General features: G+C 40.5%; 2 protein-coding genes across 14 annotated transcripts in view; one reads left to right on the top strand and one right to left on the bottom strand.

The window, feature by feature from the left end:
- Positions 1–16,403, bottom strand: part of phka1a (phosphorylase kinase, alpha 1a (muscle)) — a 33,118-nt gene extending 16,715 nt beyond the window's left edge. For 7 of the 13 annotated variants that reach the window (XM_032499394.1, XM_032499391.1, XM_032499389.1 and 4 more), the window contains exons 1-16: positions 16,071–16,402; positions 12,784–12,942; positions 11,768–11,815; positions 10,812–10,980; positions 10,356–10,438; positions 10,110–10,190; positions 7,284–7,382; positions 6,670–6,816; positions 6,526–6,579; positions 4,234–4,356; positions 4,034–4,129; positions 2,924–3,031; positions 2,144–2,222; positions 1,326–1,460; positions 667–776; positions 72–216 (exon numbers count right to left, since the gene is read on the bottom strand). In XM_032499394.1, the coding sequence (XP_032355285.1) occupies positions 72–216; positions 667–776; positions 1,326–1,460; positions 2,144–2,222; positions 2,924–3,031; positions 4,034–4,129; positions 4,234–4,356; positions 6,526–6,579; positions 6,670–6,816; positions 7,284–7,382; positions 10,110–10,190; positions 10,356–10,438; positions 10,812–10,980; positions 11,768–11,815; positions 12,784–12,942; positions 16,071–16,148 (1,714 nt within the window). In that variant the 5' untranslated portion in view covers positions 16,149–16,402. Of the gene's footprint in view, positions 1–71; positions 217–666; positions 777–1,325; positions 1,461–2,143; positions 2,223–2,923; positions 3,032–4,033; positions 4,130–4,233; positions 4,357–6,525; positions 6,580–6,669; positions 6,817–7,283; positions 7,383–10,109; positions 10,191–10,355; positions 10,439–10,811; positions 10,981–11,767; positions 11,816–12,783; positions 12,943–16,070 lie in introns of all 13 variants that reach the window. The other 6 variants (XM_032499397.1, XM_032499396.1, XM_032499395.1 and 3 more) reach the window with 2 other exon arrangements.
- Positions 16,404–17,640: 1,237 nt separating this feature from the next.
- The window catches only part of hdac8 (histone deacetylase 8), a 26,819-nt gene continuing 22,950 nt past the window's right edge, over positions 17,641–21,509 (top strand). The window contains exons 1-5 of the mRNA XM_032499442.1: positions 17,641–18,048; positions 18,161–18,213; positions 18,983–19,113; positions 20,928–21,069; positions 21,236–21,348. Coding sequence (XP_032355333.1) covers positions 17,935–18,048; positions 18,161–18,213; positions 18,983–19,113; positions 20,928–21,069; positions 21,236–21,348 — 553 coding nt within the window. The 5' untranslated portion in view covers positions 17,641–17,934. The remainder of the gene's footprint in view (positions 18,049–18,160; positions 18,214–18,982; positions 19,114–20,927; positions 21,070–21,235; positions 21,349–21,509) is intronic.

The raw sequence follows: 21,509 nt of genomic DNA on the forward strand, positions 1-21,509 counted from the left end.
TTAGCCCTTCTGGATCAAGGTGTGACTGTGTGTGTGTGTGTGTGTGTGTGTGTGTGTGCGTGTACACTTACTCAGCATAGTCTGTGAAATGGGAAAAGTGACGGTGGGTCGTCCGGTCATCCTCCATCTGGATGCGAGGTAGGAGATTTCCGTCCTCAACATCTCCACAATCATTTTGTTGTCCAACGCCAAGTAAAACTGCTGGTGGTCGATGAACTGGAGGGTTTTAGGGGAGAAAAAGGGGGGGGGGCATAATTTACATTGAGGGAATGAGACAAACAGAGGCACAGAAGAAAAAATATATATACTGTTATAGGACTAATCTATAGTCTTTAAAAAACGTTCTCAAATCGGCAAACACATATTGTAAGTTAAAAGTCAGTGGTGGAAGAAGTACTCAGGACTTACTTAAATAAAAGTACCATTGCTAGAGTGTAGAAATACTAAAGTAAAAGTCTGAAACTGCAAAGTGACTAAAGTTTTCACATACATGCAGCGCAGCAAAAAATGACAATATTTCCCTGTGAAATGTAGAGAGTAGAAGTACAAAGTAGCAGAAGATGGACAATATGTCGATTTGTATATTACTTGATTAATGTCCTTGGATACTTTACACTACTGGCTATAACGAACCTACCCCCAGACAACGTAAGTTGTCTTACTAACCTGAGGTGTGAATGAGAAGAGGGTGTTTCTGATGGTGTAGAACTTGGAGGTTCCCAGCACTCCTATTCTCCTGTAGGGCCGTCCCGACAGACCCAGCCTCGGGTTACGACCTGCAACAAAGCAGGAAAAGGATGAGTAAAGGTCTGTAGAGTGAAACAAATGAGTAGATCAGTGGTCTTCTACGTTTTTTAAACCAAGGACCCCTTAACTAAGAGAGAGATGGAACAGGGCCCCCCTACTACATATTGTAATAATTAAGTTGCATAATCAGCTAAGGGGGCGGCCTAAAGCTTTTACACATACCCTTTTAGTGCATAAACTACTAAGCTATTAAAATATTTGTTGTCCAGATTTTATAAATCATCTTTTATTGATAAACACATTTTTCCTATATTGACATTGCAGAAGTCTCTTGTTAGCATCTTGCTATGCTAACGAGATGCCAGGGGCATGGTTTAAAAGGGTCGTTTTGATTAATCAAACAGGGCCCTTGTGTCTAAAAGAGATTACCCATTCCTTCTGTGGGTTCCTGACATTGTAATTTTTCATGTAATCTTAATGTTTAAAAGCAGTACCTTTCCCTTGCTTATAAAAAAAAGTTCCGATCCGCAGCTTTTCACCCAGAAAGAGCAGAAATAAAATGTCCTCTGGGGTTTTACCGAGTCTGGCGTAGATGTGGCTGAGGACGCTGGAGGGCTGCACGTGGATGGGATGGATGTCGGCGACAGTTTCCACCTCTATACCGTTCTTCAGCAGCAGCGCTTTGATCTCCTCGCTCTCCGCCAGAACTGACACTACGAGAGGGGAGAGAAGGTTTGAACACGCATAAAAAAAAATAAAAAAAAACCTAACTATTACCACTAAAAGACAGATTTCACTAGGAGAGTCCCACACACTAATGTGTATGGCTGGGTATCGTAAAAAAAAAAAAAAGTATAATACAGGTAAATATACCAATACCAAGACTTCCATACCGGTTCCTGAACAATACTTTTTTGATTTAATAATCCATCATAACACAAAAGAAACAAGAACATTAAACATAACCAGAGGTGGAAAGCAACTATTTACAATTACACACATTACTGTAATTGTAGTATCTATACTTTGACTTAAGTATGTATTCTTGAAGTATTATACTTTGCTTGCTCTGGAGGAAACTACTGGAACTGTTGGGTCCTTGTGGATTCTGGAGTGTGGTCTAGACCTGCTCTATCTGTAAAGTGTCTTGAGATAACTCTTGTTGTGATTTGATACTATAAATAAAATTGAAATTGAAATTGAAATTTTAATCTGTTTTTTTTAAAGGTTTTTGTCACTTTTTTAATTTGAGTTTTATTTGGCTTTGTGCCATTTACAAATTGCAAAAGACTGTGATTAAATCAAATGAGTATAATAATTGAATTTGGTACCCAGCCCTACTTGTATGGGACTGAAACAACACACTGAAACCACATTAAGGTTGCCGTTAACTCACCCTGTACGACCACATCCGGCTTTGGGACGGTGGAGAAACGCCGGTTTAGAGGGTCGATCTCTCCAGGTGCAAGAAATCCCTTCAAAAAAAAGTCATAGTCCCGAAATCAACGAGAATTTGGTTTGTTGGATAAGAATTAAATCGAGAACAAACAAACAAGTCCAAATTAAGCCAACATGTAAACTCGATTCAAAGGATTCAGCATTTTAAAAGCAGTGTGCCATATTCTTCAGTCCTCTTGTCATGGTTTGACTTGCTGCCTCTCCTGTCGGTTTCCCTCTCTCTTGTGTTTTTATGTGTAAACTTTATTTCAGACCCAGGGGGATCCATATCACAATAGGAACATACACAAGCACAAAAATACATTTGATATTTCATTCTGTATAAAAATTACATTTATATCTGCAATTATGTCAAAACATAGAGACTTTCAAACATCAAAATGTAATTTATTAAATGTATTTACGCTGTTGCTAGTAGCCAAGGAGGACTAAAAAACATGATGGATAGAAGAGGTAATTATCTAAGCTTGAGTTTCTGCGTGTGAAAGACGCCGGACGACACCACTTTCTAAATAGTCATACTGAGAAAAAGTTGAGTGGTGCCGTTAGTCTTCATTAACTTAGTAGCAACTCATTCGGCAAAGGCTTGAATGAAACAGACGTTCATTAATATAAAAAAAGCTTGTGAAGCTTTAACTTTTTCTAGAAAATAATCCACCTGTAGTGTGTTATTATTCATAAACTGAAGGAGGATTTAGCTAGTGACACGACGGCTCACCTCGGCCAGAAGGTTTCCAAGGATGTACAGGGACTGTCCCCATTTCAGAGGACATTTGCCCATCGGCACCCTCTCCACAGAGTGAGGGTTCACATACTCCTCCTCCACCTGTTTGCATTGAAAACAACATTTTTTGCATAAATCACAGCAGATACACACACTCACAAAGTACTCTCCAAAATATTCATCTTAGTGAGAACAAAGGAATAATAAAATTCAGAAATAAACAATATGAGCACATTTAAAAAAGTATCCAAGTAGGGCCGGCTATCGTTTACATTTCTTTCTTTTTTGGATAGCGATACTAATACTGTGACTTGGACAGCGGTTCCTAAAATTATTTCAATTCCATTTTTATAAAATCCATTTTCCCAAAAAGAAATTGCAACATTACACATCTTAACATTAGACTGCAATCACCAGCATTATTAGATCTGAAGCATGCTGCATGCTTATTGGCTCACTGATGCTAATGAAATTCGCTCCTTAAGTATTTAAATTTGGTGTTGAATGGCGAAGCATTTTTCAATACACAATACTAAAAAAGGCAATTTGGTTTCTGCCTAAAGCAAGATTTATGGTCCTGTGGAGGCTCCACGCAGCGCTTTCTCTGTAGTCTACGTAGGTGGCCTGAAGTTTATACTTGTGCATTGGGGTGTGTGAGCCAATTTCTTTAAGAGAATAGCAGCGTTGGCATGTGTGTGTGTGTGTATGTGTCTGTGGGGAGTGTTTGGTAGAGCGAGTGAGAGATGATTTATTTTGGAGAGAGTGCCGACTCTAGAGTCACAGTGAGAGGAACAAAGTGCCTCCCCTGTGCTTTCTGACCACGGTGGGAAATCTGTAGCAGCAAAGTTAACCCTCTACTTGATGTCGTGTTGTTTATGGAGAAGGAGAACCAGGAAATGAGTCAGAGGAAATGCAACGCTACCAAGCCACAGCCGAGCGCCGTCAGGCTACGGCGTAGGGTGTAGGGTGATTTAACGCAGAGGCATAAATCACGCTTTAAAATATTGAATTTCTACATCCCTACCTCCAAGCCATGCATTCAAGCGAGGGTTCCTGCTTTTTACTGACAATACAGAAGTCTCCACCTTCCCTAAAAGGCATTACCTTATCTGGGGGGACACTGTAGAGCTCTGGCAGCAGTCGTATCCCGTCTTTCTGTTTGATCAGGATGCCCTCCAGAGCCTCCTGGTACTCCTGCACCTGGATGAGTTCATATCAAACATGTACACCGACAACATCCACAGATGTGTGTGTACATACTGTCAAAAGTATGATGCTTGGAAACAAACACTGATGTAAATTACCTGCTCAGGGCTGTTGATAAAGATGCCATCCAGGATGAGGTAGGTCCAGAACAGCGGCCACTCGCACTCAATGTTTTCAAACAGCTTCAGTTCTGCAGACTCGTAATACAGACGGTTTGGATCCTGGGGATCAATATACAACAATGTGTGTGTTAGGGCAGAATATAATAATGTGCATGTAATATTCTATTGATCCCTGAAGGGGCATGTTATAGAGTTCTCTATGAGAAGGCCCACCCTGTTACACAAATAATAAATCATACAAGCTGAGCAGGACTGAGTGAGGCGGATAAAAAGTTATTCTTTATACTAGCGTTGCTTGAGTTTGGATCCTTTAAAGAACAATTTATTTTCTTTGCGCCAGAAATCTGCATTTCTGTAACTCTCAGAACTCCAGGAAATCTTCTGCAGAGCACACATATTCAACTTTACCACTTGGCTGTCCCACACACTGATAACTGGAAGCGGCTCTGTATAACCAACCTTTAGCATGCACAGATTGGTCCCTCAGCAGCTCTACAGGGCAATGAGACACCACAGCAGTAGATGGTAAATGGGTTAGTGTTGCAACTTGTGTGTAAACATTTTTTTGTGGGGGGAGAGGTGGGGGGGTCTGCTTCCTAATAGAGCAGTTGGTTCATATGATACACTCTTCAAATTGTGTTTGTTTCTATTTTTCTAATAAGCCAAAATGTCAGACATTTAATGTCTACTCTGTCTTGACAAAAAGATGATGGACAGTGAAACCACCAGGGACAACAATGGAAGTAAGTCCAAGACTTTATTGTAGTCTAAGATATTTTATTATAATGTTCAATAAAATAAAAAAACAAAGCCAAACAGCATGACTAAAAGCGCAGAGAGAAGTTTAAGAATTTATTTTTAGCTACTCTGACAACTTATTTTCTATCCAAAGAGAGAAAACGTGAAGAACTTTTGCTACAGTCCGTTAAACCCAACGGCCTCCTCCAAGTTCCCGTTATGTAAGAGCTAAGCAACGCTCCGACAGCCAGAGCAGCCCCACGCTGGCCTCTGGGACCAGACGGGTTTCAATTCATTTAGCCTTCTGCTTAATGTGGCTGTGTCTACTGAGAGCTGCTGAGGTTCAGAAGAAAATAAAGAGGAAAGGGACTGAAAGAAGAAGGGAGTTTAAACCTTTAAACAAGAGTCACAAATTTCCTTGAATACGCCATAAATAGTCAAAACAAGACATTTTGCCATTTAATGATGATAACACAAAACAGAGAGGCCATGTAAATTTTGGACTAAATGGGTCAAATATGCAAAGCTAGACTAGATAAGGCTAGGCTAGACTTCCTTAAGATATTAAAACAATTAGTAATGTCTATTTGTCAAAGGACCCTGAAAAATTACTTCAATGTTGAAAATTTCTCCTTTTTTTTTTTTTTTTCGGTCAATGGTGTGATTATTATTGACATTTTCCATTTTTATGTTTCTTTTAAAAAGGTCCCATGGCATAAAAAATTCACTTTGGAGGTTTTTTAACATTAATATGAGTTTCCCCAGCCTGGCTATGGTCCCGCGGAGGCTAGAAATGGCGATGGGTGTAAACCGAGCCCTGGGTATCCTGCCCTGCCTTTGAGAAAATAAAAGCTCAGATGGACCCATCTGGAATCTTGCTCCTTATGAGGTCACACGGAGCAAGGTTACCTCCCCTTTCTCTGCTTTGCACATCAAGAGAATTTTGTTCCCCTATGACAAAGAGACATCTTGGCTTTCAAATGAGCAAAGTGTCAGTTGGTCAAGGCGACACACCCAGCCTCCACCTTAAATACAGTATTAGGGGACCACTAAGGTCTATTGGAAAGAGACTTCAGATCCAGTATTAGGGGACCACTAAGGTCTATATAAAAGAGACTTCAGATCCAGTATTAGGGGACCACTAAGGTCTATATAAATGAGACTTCAGATACAGTATTAGGGGACCACTAAGGACTATATAAAAGAGACTTCAGATACAGTATTAGGGGACCACTAAGGTCTATATAAAAGCATCAAATGAGGACCATGTCATGGGACCTTTAAGTCCTCCCGGTTCCTACCACCCATTGCTTTATGTAACCACTGTACACCTTACTTCTCCCTAACTGAATCAAGTTCCTCTCATCTTTATGTTCAAAACAATTTATTAATAAATGGACAGCAGAGAAAAGAAACAGATATTGTTCTGCTGAGGTAAGAAACAGAGGCCATGGAATGACATATTCCTCCAATGCTTATCTGAACAAAGTGAGTTAAATAGATTAGCATAAACCACAACAAACGGTTTACCTCTTTAGGTGTTTTGTGTCCGTCTCTGAGAAACCTGCAGCAGCCGTATCGACCCTGAACAGACCAAGAGAGGAAGTCAGCAATCACACAGTGTGTTAGTGTGGGCAGCACCTCTTTTTGCTATCTCACTGCACTTCTCTGCACCTGCAGTTTAGAGATGATCTCCTCCTTGGTCATGTTGACGATGCTGATGTCATCCACAGCGAAGGCGGGGTACGAGATGATCGCCAGGACTCCGGCGTCCACCTCTTTAGAGATGGACGCTCTGGGTAACATCGAGGTCAGGATGGACTGAGGACGGTGGAAGGAAAGTCATTATGAATGTAATTAAAGACATATATGATGACATCAAAAACAAAGTCAGATGTCAGAGTCCCTAAACAGAGTCCGTAAACATTGTCTGAAACAATTCCTTTGATTTCCTCATTAGCATTATAGGACTGGTGTCTAAATTGGCTGCAATTCAAGAGGTACTTTGGTCTCATTTATAGTCGTAATGCAGTGAATTATATTTGGAAGAGCAACAGAAACCACAGAATTAAAAAAGGAAAGAAAAAGACCCATTTAAAATAATTTAAAATATATTTATATATATAGCAATAGCGAATGTAAGACATTTTATGCATACAAATACTTACTTTTTTTAAAGACTGTTTAAGACCCCACAGAAACTCTGTAATAATATTTTTCATCTGTGCGTGAGTGTGTGAGTGTGTGTGTGTGTGTGTGTGTGTGTGTGTGTGTGTGTGTGTGTGTACCTGGCAGTGCTGTATGTCGTCAGCCAACGCGTGGACGACAGATCCAGGTCCTCCTTTTGCTCCGAACAGGTTGAGTTCGTCCAAAGCCTCCAGAGCTGCCTGGAGGACGCACAGCAGTCATATTCACATTTGTTTATCAGGATAAACCCCTTGAGATGTATCATCTCGATTTCGGTGGGGGGTCCCAACATGTAACACAATCATTACGTAACAACAGAGGAGTGGAAGAAAAATAAAATAAAAAATTAAAATACAATTAGCAATACGCCAACGTACATACAAAAAGCAACAACAAAAATTACAACACATGCATACGTTCATCAGTACGTCTTTTTACCCTCATTAAAAACAAGACATCATTATAGTACATTTATTGTACTTAACTTTATTTAAATATTTCCATTTTATGGTACTTTGTACCCCTGCATCTTAGAAGCAAATATTGTACTTTTTGCTAAAGTGAAAGATTCATGCAGTTAAGCGTTAATAAAGTTGATCTTGTTCCCAGATTTTTTACAGAAATCCACTGTTTGGTATTGAATATATAAAATATTGCTCCTGGGATATTATTTCTATAAATAAATCCAGATTTCATTATACAATTAATTATAAAATAAATAAATAAAAAAGATTCAAGCTCCCTCAAAGGGAAATTACCTTTTTCAATCTGTTGTTTGCTTACACATTACATACTGTATGTCAGAGCGAGGGCCCATTGCTTGCTCAAGGGCACCTTGGCAGTGCACAGGAAGGGAACTGGTACCTCTTTAGCTCCCAGTCCACACTCTGTACTCCCATACCATACGGGGACTGACGTACTGCCGGCCCTACCAATAACAACACGTAATAACTGGAGCAGGGATCACCTGCCTCTTTCTAAAGTCTTAAATTAAACTGTGTGTGCGTGTGCGTGTGTGTCAGCGTATACACTCATTATCTATGTCTTTTCTTTCTCCTACTTTTACCATGAATCTGACTGAACTGAACATTTTCCCTGAGGGGATAAATAAAGCATTCTGAATCTGATTCCCTGTGTGTGTCCTGGGCACTATGAGTACTGTGTTATTTCGGAGTGGGAGGCCATTCCTGGAGGACCACAGAGAACCTGATACCTCCTGTACACTGCGGGCCAAGGACGGAGGCCGGGTCGTGCGCGCGCACACACAGAGAGAGAGAGAGAGAGAGAGAGAGAGAGAGAGAGAGAGAGAGAGAGAGAGAGAGAGGAGAGAGGAGAGAGAGAGAGAGGAGAGAGAGGAGAGAGAGAGGAGAGGAGAGAGAGACGAGAGAGGAGAAGGAGAGGAGAGAGAGGAGAGAGAGAGAGAGAGAGAGAGAGAGAGAGAGAGAGAGAGATTCCTGTTGTGTGAAAACTTCCTCACAAGGATCAGGATTTGTATGGACTTTTTTTTATGCAATGAAACTTTTAAATATCCATTAACATTAAACAAACATGTTCCTGTTAAGCTAAAAATGACTCGTTCTTTGAGAGAGATTTCAACTGAAGGATTTTATCCGACAGCAGCATTATATTGATCTACACTGACATCAGGATGTATCGGTGCTACTGCGGTTGCTACTTTCAGAACCAAAACAAAACAAAGTCCCTCCAGAGTCTGGGCCGTCTAAAGGTCAGCTTAAAGGCCGCTGCAGTGACTAGACACCTTTCCCTACGAGCCAGAGATTTTTTTTTATTGGAGCACCTGTTCCGTCTCTGTGGAGGGAAACTCTGTCCTCACTCAGCGCTCCGGCTGTTTTCTCCTCCATCTACTGTACCTCTTCCCGCTGCTCTCCTCACTCTAACATCACAGTCCAGTGAAACACTGTGTTTCTTCACGTTTCTATCACATCAAATCTCAATCTCAATATTCTTGGACAATTGTGTACAATATTACTCAGTTACATGAGCAATATCTGTTCTTTATTCACTGCTGGTAATTATATTTATACTGTACTTTATGTTGACACTAAAATAACATTTGCACAATCCATTGTTTAAGCAAAATAGTCTTCTAAACCAATCTTACTTTTTAACCTATTTTAATTTACTTCTATTTAACTTTTTATTTTTTATTATGTTACTTTTATACCCATATTGAATATCTCTTTTGACACTCATTCATTTACCCTAAATCTGAACAATTTCCCAGTAATTATTCAGAATGTGTGATGTGTGTATGTGTGTGTATTAGAGGATGGATACCCGACCCGAGCCCGACGGGCCCGGCCGGGTTTGAACAGATTTTTAGAAAGGATGCTTGAGTTCGGGTCGGGCTCGGTCACATCAGCGTGATAAGGCATTGAACATTTTGAATTTAAAACAGCTTATTATGTAGGTAATGGCGCTTGTTGCCCCGTGTGCATTGATGCGCTCATCTGTTGACATTTCCGAATGCCTTCCTACAATTGCTTAATGAAAGCGGCTTTCCACACAAACAAACGTACATGTGTCATTAGTATGAGAAACAAATGCGATTTTAACTGTGTCGGGCTAGGGTCGGGCTCGGACATAAATATCTTAATGCCTGTCGGGCTCGGGTCGGGTTCGGTTACTGCTCTGTCGGACGCGGGCCGGGCTCGGACAGAAAAATCCGGCCCGATCCGCACTCTAGTGTGTATGGTGTGAGTACGGTATGTGTGTGTGTGTTGTGTGAGTACAATGGTATGTGTGTGTATGGTGTGAATACGGTGTGTGTGTGTGTGTGTGTGTGAGTACGGGGTGTGTGTGTGTGTGTGAGTACGGTGTGTGTGTGTGTGAGTACGGGGTGTGTGTGTGTGTGTGTGTACGGTGTGTGTGTGTGTGTGTGTACGGTGTGGGTGTGTGTTAACAACCTTGGCCATGCCTATAGAGCTAGCGTTTATCTCAGTGATGCCCTGGTTGGTTTTGTCTCCTCGTTCCCACATCCCATAATCCTGTGAGGAAGCAGAAAAGAAGAAGAAGACAGCCTGAATGTGACATTAATGGATCCAGAAAATGATACGGCAATTATTAAACTGGATCCAGGAATGAAGGTGTACAGTCTGGAGAGGATTTGTCCTTGTCTGTGTTGTTTGTTTTGACAGTGAATGAACACTTACAGCCACTTTGTAAGCCGCCTCAATGTAGAACATGAGATTCTGAACTACGTCCACTTCATCCTGGGTGTAGACAATATGGAGACCTAGTACACACACGCACACACAAAGTCAGTACCACACAACTTAAGATATTCAGCGGTTAAAGTTAAAACCTCAAACATCTGTCAAGATGTTGTTAACTGTGGTATTGATGACGACTACTACGAGACTAACGTGTCAACTGTTTTCGTGGGTTTTCTTGATGAAGAATTGATACGAAACGACAGGATGAAGATTAAAAAGCAAATTAAAACACACTTATCTTTTCAAATCTAAAAATAGCTGTCAAAACTAGCACATGCTGAAACACAACAAAACGTGTATCAGGTACAACAGGGAAATGCAGAATATACTGTAGTCTTCCTGCGAAGATTCATCGACATTTAACATGAAAATGTCTCTCTGTTGCACATTTACCGGATGCGGTCATCTGAGCGAGGAAGAGCAGGAAGAGTGAGGTGGCGTCGACCTGCAGGTGACCCCACTCGTCGTCCCCGACAACCGGAGCACAGGTCTTGGTGTTGTACTTGGCATGGAGTGAGTCGGAGGTACTTCTGCTGTACTTAAACTTCTCCACCTTATCCAGCTACAAGAAAGAAATAACGTATCCAACAAAAGAAATCACGAGGAGGCAAATAAAGCTGAATAAACATAAACTGATATTTTAAGCATCAGAGCAGTAAATTATAATGCGAGTGATTGGGCAATAACACAACATTTACCATGAGATTATTGTTTGTATTGTGATAAACATCCTTTAATGTCTCAGACTGGATTAGAAAGTACGTCTTGCAGGCAAAATATGCATCAACGTGATGTAGAACCTGGAATTTTCAGGAATTTTATTCTCATTACATATGCTTATTTTATCTACAGTTTCGTAGTTGGATCTGAAAAAAATGAAAAGGTGCTATATACTGTACCAAACCAGACTATTTTATATATCCTTGCATTAATGATTGTATGATGACTATATGATGAGGAATTACTAACTGTTACCTTATCAGACTAATGCAACGCATAGGTTGTAATGAATGCAATGAATACAGACTGAGAAGAAACAAATTACATTTAACTAAAACCTTTCCAAATCTGGTAGCAGAACACTTCTCTATTATGAGAAGAAGTAGGAATAAAGAAATAGATTAGGCCTAAAAGAGGTGCTTTGGCTGCAGTTTAACCTCTACTTTTATTGACTGCTGTAGCTGGGACACTGTCCAACTCCTGTGTTGACTGCTCATCCCGTCCTCTGTGTCTTTGTATGTGTGTGAGAGAAAGACACCGAGGACAAGGTGCGTGTCACAAACATTTTTTATAGCTCAAGAATAGAGCAAAATGGGAAAGGGTGTCAAAAAATACTTTGAAATACAAACCTGCCTCATTATGCACTGAAGGATGCCTCTCATTAGCTTCACCACACTCTGGAGAAAGAGAGAGAAATGGCTGGAGTTCAGCATTTAAAGACATTGTTCCTGGGGTTCAGGCAGAGAAACAAGGGACCCGAATCCGCAGAGAGAGAAACACTGCAATGGGACTGTAAGTCCCACCATCTTCTTTTTCATAAGCCCAAACACAGACACATAGGGCTGGGCAATATATTGGTATTACGTCAACATCGATGTATGAGGCTAGATATCGTCTTGATTTTGGGATATTGTAATATAAATATGTCACAAGTGTTCTTTACTTGGTTTTTAAAGCTGCATTACAGTAAAGTGTAGGAGTGGAGGGAAAACTCAATACAGCGTTGTGTCACGATACTTTCCGTGGCAATACACAGACGCCAAGTATCAATCTATTATTATATACAATGCTGTTCATAGGTTTATGAACCCATGCTAAAGTTGACTAAAAAGAGGAATAAAAAAATACTCATTTGGAAATTTATCTTAATGCCTTAATTCAAAAAAATAGAAAAAATCCAACCTTTAGGTAAACCAATTTTCATTTAGGAATGAATGATGTATTGTAAATACATAAATGTTCTTCCTTAAAATACAGGGGACATAAGTATACACAACCCTATGTTAAATCCCCATAGAGGCAGGCCCATTTTTGTTATTAAAGGCCAGTTATTTCATGGATCAGGATACTATGTATCCTGATAAAGTTCCCTTGGCCTTTGGAATTAAAATAGCCCCCCCCCCCCCCCCCCCCCCCACATCATCACATACCCCTCACCATACGTAGAGATTGGCATGATTTTATTTCAATCAGCCTAATAGCTGGTTTGATTTGCGAGATGATTTTATGGAAAGTACACCATGCCTATATCTAGGTATGGTGAATTCAAGTCAACGTTGCATTATCGCTGCAATATCGACATTGATGCATTTGGTCAAAAATATCTTGATAGTTGATTTTTAACCAGATGTACAGACACACCTACCTGCTCCAGTTCGTAGGCCTTGGCCTTGTCTTCGTCCCGGTCAGCGTTCTTCCTGTAGGCCAGACTGAGCGCCCACACAGACAGGACGCAATAAACATTGTCTCTGACCCAGGAGTGAGACTGTTCAGGGCTGCCCGGCAGAAGACCCGTCACTGGATCCTGTCAGACACACACACACACACACACACACACACACACACACACACACACACACACACACACACACACACACACACACACACACACACACACACACACACACACACACACACACACACACACACACACACACACACACACACACACACACACACACACACACACCACACACACACACACACACACAGGGGTTAAAGGTCACAGGTCGGATGGTAACGCAAACAAGTAAGACGCGTCCGACACTGTGATGTCGAGGTCAACTGCTTCAGGGGCTCCACATTGACTTGTGCAGCTCAACAGAATATACAGCTAGAATATATTTTTATTTTAGTATAACAGCCGGGGAATTGATTTGTTTATTTTGAAAAAGAAAACTGGTTATAATTCATAAAATGTGAAGTCAAAATGGGATTATATTTGGTATTCAAACAATTTAGTTTAACTGTTGAAGTATTACTTTGGGGGACAAGTGCCTGTTTGCATTGTCCCCTTTTATGTCTTCATTTAGTAATCCATGAACTCGGACTGCAAGTAACTAAGAGTTGCCATTGGTTAATCTGTCAATTAATTCCTACAATTGATTCTATAAATTAAATCTATAATATGAGAAAAAACTACTTCACAAGACTAAGAAAAAAGCAGGTATACACACACACACACACACACACACACACACACACACACACACACACACACACACACACACAAGATAAGGTGGCATATGTGAAATGTTCATATTGAGGGTCTAAATCAAAATAGGGGTTGTATGTTGCACAGATTGAAATTGTTACTGCCACCTAAAAGTCAAACAAATATTAATATGGCTGCTCTACGTCAACTAATAGTTTCAGTTTTTACATAACTCATATCCAAACTGTTCCCACCACCAGAGGACTTCATTTACTACAAACTGTGATTGTCCTGTTGTAGCAGAAAATTCAACTTTTTGTTACATTGGAACATTAAATAAAATAAATCTATTAAGACACATCTGCTCCTTGCATGGGGAACTTTCCATAAAATCATTGCTCAATGCAAATCAAACCAGCTATTATTCTAACTGAAATAACACCATGCCAATCTCTAGGTATGGTGAAGGGTGTGGGATGATGATGTGGGGGGGGGGGGGGGGGTATTTTAATTCCTGGATCCATGAAATAACTGGCCTATAAAAATAAAAATCTGCCTGGCTCTATGGGAATTTCACATCGGGGTATACTAAATGCACCCTGTGTTTTAAGGAAGAACATTTATTTATATACGGTACATACAACATGCATACAAGGTTGATGTGTTTCCTATTTTTTTAATTAAGGCATAAAGAACAATTTCCAAAAGATGTTTTTTTATTCCTCTTTTTAGTCAAGTAGTGGCAGTCTTTCATCATCAAGTTGAGTTTCATCATTAACAGAGAGGAATGTGGCTTCTGGGTAAGTTGCACATATACACCAGCAAGGAAGTCAACATGATGGACATTCTTCTTTGTGTAAAAGTGAGTGTAACTAGGGTGATTTATGTGTTAAGAGTAGCATGTGTTGGGTTACTTTACTAATGGAATGGACCGCTGAAAGACTACACACGGCAGATATCTGGCTAAGACGTATATTACCCCAAGAAAAACAACAGATAGATTTACTGTCAACACGTTTCCTTACTCTTTATCATCGGCTGCAGCTAGCCTCGTCTCTCAGAGAGCACATTTGATCGTTGGTGCAGTGAGCTGTATGCTGACTGGTAGCCATTTTGGAAAAAAGGTGACACGGTTTGTCTTTTTCAATGATGGTTCAATTGGTTTGATTTCTGTTTTCAGTATTCTGGATGATGTTATTGTGTATTTGTTTTGGTCTCCTCCTGCAGTTCAAAAACACACATCAGACGTGTATTTCTGATGTGTGACACATCAGAAATACCCTTTACAGAGAGTCTGAGTCCTGCCCCCTTGCCGAGCCGCTAGTTCAAGTCCCAATACGGACCAAGTGTGGTGGTGGACTGGTAGCTGGAGAGGTACCAGTTCACCTCCTGGGTACTGCCAAGGTGCTCTTTAGCAAGGCACCAAAGCCCCAACTGCTCGAGGCGCCTTTCCATGGGCAGCCCCCCCCCCCCCCTCACTCTGCCATCTCTCCATTAGTGCATGTGTAGGTCCTGAACATCTGTGTGTAGTTCAGGCCTGTGTGTAACGTGTGTAATAACAACAGAGTGAAAACATTGTAATTTCCCCTTGCAGGATTAATAAAGTATACATTATTATTATACTTTTTTTGTAACCTGCTGTACTACAGGAAGACACGGAAAATACGTGAGTGGTATGTGTTCTTGTACTTCTATCTTTGTGAGGACCAATTTGAGTTCTAGACCTTATGATCTTTAAAAAGACCTTGAGGGTTTACATGTATGTTTAGATTAAGTTTAGGATAAGGGTTGGGGTCAGGCATGTAGTTTTCCTATGGGGCCAAAAGTAAGTGGACGTTTAGTAGGCCTGCATGGATGGAGTTTGTCATGTTTTGGACTGGGTATCTTAGTTCAGATGAAGGGAAATGTTGAGCTAAAGCATACAACGATATTTTAGACATCTTCCAACTTTGTGCTGGTTTGGGGAAGGCCCTTTCCTGTTTAAACATCACAATGCCCATGTGCACAAAGCCAGGTCAATAACAAAATAGGTTTTTCTAAATATTGTGGCAAGTCTTCCCAGAAGAGTGGAGGCTGTTGTAGCTGCAGATTAATGCCAGTGGTTTGGTGCCATAATCCCGTATGGGTATGATATCTATACTTAAGAGCGCAGGATGTATGTTAATAAGGGTCTTTAGAAGTGAACATGTGCAAATCATCTCTTATAAAGCTTCATTAAGATCCACTGAATTGAGACACACACTCACAAGTAGGCCTACTGAGTGTGTAACGTTAATATATGTGTGTGTGTGTGTGCGTGTGCGTGTGTGCGCGCGTGTGTGTGTGTGTGATAGAGTGCTGATGCCTTGTCTATTATTAACTACTATACATGCATTTAAATATTGGTGTTTTTTGTGCTCTCTGAACAAGCTACCATAACCTGCCTGCAGGTATGAAGCAACTAACGTTACTTTACCGTACACGTTGATTAACTTTGAATGTGATTATCAAATACTCACTTGGTGCTGCAGGATAGTTTGTTGCACCATCCGGGCATAGTTGTCCAGTTTAACGCCCGAGTTGCTCCTGCTTCTCATTGTGACAAGTCAACAGTTGTGCTCAGTTTCAGGTGGCTTCAAGTGTTCAACACACACACACACACACACACTCGCTAAATCCTCGACATTAACGTCATTTCTTCGGCGCTTCTCGGTCGTCCACTTCAGCAGAGAGGAGGGCAGCTTCCTACGCGAGTAGAGCAGCTGCTGCCTGGTTGCCTGGCTGGCTGGCTGCCTTGCTGCCTTAAAAACCAAAAACACAGTTCGACGGCGGCAGCCAGCGACGAAGTTCCAGCAAGTAAAGTGTTGAAACCTGAAGCTGCGGCTGGTCACAGGAAGCAGGAACAATAAGAAATGTGGCTTTCAAAATAAAAGCGTGTCAGAAAGCGCTGTGCTACTTTACTGTTTTTTTCTTTCTGGGGACATGGAGGCTGTAAAATTTAAAAAAAAAAAAATCTAACAATCTAACTTATGAAGTGCAGTTGTTAACAATTTAAAGTTACACATTGTGGTGAAAGGCGGATATTGTTATGTCAACAAACAGTGTCCTAAAATAAAATGTACAGTATATCATAAAATATTATAAAAGTAGCTCAAATCAAGCAATCTGATTGTTTCATGGCCGTGATATGATAACCATATACAACAGTTATAATTCAAATCTATTTGCACAACAAATAGTCTAACATTACAAAGAAAAATCACCTCAAAATACAAAGAGGAAGCAGTTTATCCGCACACACTGCAGCTGGTCATACTCGGCCTTTAAGTGTATATTTAGAAAATTTTCACCGATTTACCTTGCCATCAGACGGCCTTTTTTCGACGGGTGGAACTGAAAGAAAGAAGAAAATATAGTGTCCTAATAATAGAACAGATAGATATTTTAAAGTCTATTGTCCTAAAATGAGCTTTTAGACCACCTGGGTCATGCAACTGATTTTATCTTCCCAGCACATCTCCCACAACAACTATGCAACTTCGCTTGAAATCACTCAGAAACATTCAAATTAAGTTACGTTAAGAAAAACACACATACTTCTTTGCATGTTTATTGATATCCATTTGACTATACTTTCACTGTATCAGTGCTCATAATTGTTAACACATATTTTTATTTTTTTAACCGGAAAAGCTATCAAGGGTACTTGTAAATAACTTGACAGTAGCGTATACCCTCACTGTATGGAGAATTGCAGAAAATGGTTTTGAGTTTGAGGAGTAGACTGTATTTGATGTCTTATTTGTCATCTATGACAAAAAGTGGAGAAAATAGTCAAAACATGTCAAAAATAGTTCTTTATCGTCTTATTTTATAGGCCTAAGTCGTGTCTTAACTTAAACGTTGACAAAAAACAATTATTATTTTATTAAACCTATATTTGATATATTTTTCCTATGCTATTCATCTGGCTTCAAACGGTTTTGAAACTTTAGGTTGTTAGCTAGAAAGGCGAAAAAAACTACAATGAAATCCCAGAATGCTTCTACATCCGCGTACGATCCACTGGACAAATACGTCCGCGCGCGGAACGTTGGATTCACAGCCTGTAACCGTTAGGAAGAAGCTCAGCCTGTCCGTCCCATTACCCGTTACCAAAATGTCCGTCTTTCAAACGAGATAAAATCGCCCAAAATACGTGTATACGTCTCAAATATTCTCCTCGTCGTCTAACGTCTAACGGAGCGGTGAACCGACTTTACCGGGGGGGAAGGTTGACGGTGTAACACCACACCTGAGAAGACGACGCCGCTCGCATCTTTTCACAGTGAATTTCTTTTAGCTCCAGTCTTCGTCGACTACTTTTTATTTTAAACCACTTAAATGAGTTGCAGAGGAGACAGTGATGATGACAGCTGCGGTAAACGGAAGGTCGCGTATGTTTACAGCCCGGAATACATCGAGACTTGCGACAGTTTATCCAAAGTGCCAAACCGAGTGAGTTGGAAGGGCTAACGTTAGTTTACTACCAGGCTATTAACTCACTAGCTCGCATGCTTTGTTGTTATCATTTTCCAGTGTGTGTTTTTAATTTCGTGTTCATTTCCAGGCGAGTATGGTCCACTCACTGATAGAAGCCTATGGACTCCTTAAACACATGAGGTGAGTGGAAGCTAATGTCAGTTTTCTAACCTTAACAGAGATCAGAATCTGTTTTAATGGCCAAGTTAACACATTTTGACTTCGGCTGTTTATTGCTGTCAAAGCACTTACACAGAAATGCACATACGGTTAAAAACAAGGACAACAAAGCTGAACAAGGTTAGCATAAACATACAGTAATACAACATACTGCCCTAACCTCGTCCCATACAACAACATAGACATGCAACACCCCTCCAGGCCATTACTAACACACACAGTATGATCACTGACACGTTTTGTCCTCTACCTTTTGTTGATGATCTCCATTTTACTAGATTATTACATCAAAGTTTCCTTTGCACATTGAAAAAATGGACATTGAGTTCACAGCTTGTACCACTTTTCTTTAAACTTGAGGAGGGTGATTGTTGTATTTTCCCCTCCATATCCCAATCCACGCAATTTCCAATCCACTATATCAATGCAGCATTTTATTTTTGTTGATCCAGCAGTTTCTGTGCAGTTGCCATTTTATTTTACTGCACTGTGGTGCCAATATTTCTGCAGCTTTAAGCTGCACACATGGTCATTTCTGATCTGAAAGTGATGTCTCACCAGGTCGTAGTCTCCTACAAAGAGCTTGCAGATGTCTGCAGGTTACTGTACTTTTATGTACATACAGTATTTTATTTCTCAGCAGCATGAGTTGCTCTGCCAATGCTTATTGTCCAAGTTGCATGTACCATTATTATTGTTTTTGTCCCCCCCCCCCCCATTTTTATTGCAGCACCGTTAAACCTCAAGTGGCAACCATAGAGGACATGGCCAAGTTCCACACAGACTCTTACCTGGAGCATCTTCACAAGATCAGCCAGGATGGAGACAACGATGACCCCCAGTCAGTCGACTACGGCCTGGGTGAGAAGAGCCAATACTAACTTTGACCAGCCAGAATAATCTATTCACCTTAGTTATTGGAAGCTGTTAATTCTACCCATCTGCTATGCTGCTTCATGTAGGAATCCAGTACGTAAGGAAGTAAAATGTATTTATAAAGAGCTTTTCACAGACATAAGTCACAAAGTGCTTTACAGGGGCAAACACAAGAAACAAATTGCAGAGTGAGGACGCGATACACAGTCATTATTACACAATAATATTGACAATGCAGATCGGTCAACTTAACGCCCGTCTGAACAGGTGTGTCTTTTATTCGATTTTGAAAAGAATCCACAAAAACAGCAGACCGTAAGTGTAGAAGCAGAGCCTTCCATTCTTCAGATGCTAAGGACTTAGGTGGGGTTTGAGGAATTTATGGGCGAAGTTGCCACATATGCAGGAGCCTGACTTAAGTACTAAAGTGTAAGAATTTTAACCTAAATCCTGTATGCAACGGTGAGCCGGGGAAATGACTTAGATTCAGTGGAGTGTCCATTTAAAACCCTATATCGGACACCTTTAACAATTTACTTTGAATTGCAGCAGAATTCAGGTTACAAGAGAACATCTATCGACACTTTTATTGTCTCAAAATAGCACTGGATGATCCTTCTTATTCACTACAGACAGATTTTATACCAATGTGTTTGTGTAGCCACCGGTGTTTATTAAAGCATAATAAAAAAATAGTGGGATTAATGTGGAAACAGTCATTGTTTTAATTTTAGTTTTATGGTGTTTTATTATTGCATGTTGATTTTATTATATTCTGGAAAATGGTTTTAACTCCCTACAAATGTAGCACTTTGAGATTTCCTTTTGAAATGTAAAGGGCATTATAAATAAAATGTATTATTATTATTAAACAAGCACTGCAGTAGTTGTTTGTCGGCAGCAGAGGGCACTAAAACACAAGATCCAAAAAGCTTATGTCTGCGTACACAGTACACTGTCAAGGTTTTGAATTGCACTAACTGTACAGGCGTTTGTATATTTTGGTTGAGATAGGAATACATAAAAATGTCCCGCCTCAACTGGGTGGGACACGGTCAAAGAAATCCCACCATGGTCTGTTGTTCTTGGATGAGCTGCCCCAAAGTCCACCCTTCTCCAAAGTTTACATTTCTAACTTTAGACCAATCTTCAATTTCACCCAGCTTGTTTTTGTTCCCTTGACTCATTCCCTATCTGTCTCCCTCCCTTCTTTCATTCGGCCTCGGCCATTATCGCGCTTATTTATGCCCTCGACTCATCCCTCTTGTTACTTCCTCCTTTTGTGTTCTGCACACCTCTCGGGTTCATCCTTCCGTCTTGTTACAAAGGCGAACTGCTCCACCTTTTCCTGGATTGAGACATTTCTCTCTTTGCCATCACTCTCCACTATCTCTTTCATTTATTTTACTTCACACTTCATTGTTTCTTTGTTTTGTTTCAAATCCCTTTTCCAGCGATCACATCCATGTACCGCCCTCATTTCTGTCTTCCTTGTTCCCTTTTTTTTCTGATCATTTTCATTTACAGCCCATCAGTTTTCTTTACCCTTTTTTATGACGGCACGATTTAGCCTTGAGAAGTGCTGCCTGTGCCAAAAAAAAAAAAGTTAAGGCAAAAAGATTTACATTCCTCTTTATTTATATTCAAGTGCATTTTTTTTAGGAAACACTCTCTCTCCCCTTTCAAGTCTAAGCTGTCCTATCAACAATAAAGGCTTAAAAATGCAGCAAAAATGTGGGCTCTGGTAATTATTTTTGATATTTGATTATGCTTTTCTACACGCATCTCTCTCTCTCCAGGTTATGACTGTCCAGTGGTGGAGGGGATATATGACTATGCAGCAGCAGTAGGGGGCGCTACACTGACAGCAGCCCAGTGTCTGCTGGACAAAAAGTGTGAAGTGGCCATCAACTGGGCCGGAGGGTGGCACCATGCCAAGAAGTAAGTCCCGCTATTCAGACAGAAGATAGGTGGATGATGAAGTTCAATCAAGTTTAGGCATGTCCAGCTGTCCTCATCAGTTCTACTGATGGGGCTGACGGGGCGCTCCATGCTAAGCTCCGACTGTCAAACCCTACAGTTTTGATTCTCACTTTCTGTCTCCCAGGGATGAGGCGTCAGGTTTCTGTTATGTGAACGATGCTGTGTTGGGAATCCTCAAACTGAGGGAGAAGTACGAGAGGGTCCTCTATGTGGACGTTGACCTGCATCACGGAGATGGTACTCCCACAAACAATCCAATCAAACAAACATCACAAAAAAAACTTTAGCCTGTTTTGTTTATTTATTATCAGGAAAATCAGTTAAACCTGTTTACTTTTCTGCACACCGGCAGATCCCTCCAACAATATTTGGTGTAAGTGTCCAGTTTTTTATTGTTT

This window comes from Etheostoma spectabile, chromosome 19, assembly GCF_008692095.1.
Source record: "Etheostoma spectabile isolate EspeVRDwgs_2016 chromosome 19, UIUC_Espe_1.0, whole genome shotgun sequence".
Taxonomy (NCBI): Eukaryota; Metazoa; Chordata; class Actinopteri; order Perciformes; family Percidae; genus Etheostoma; species Etheostoma spectabile.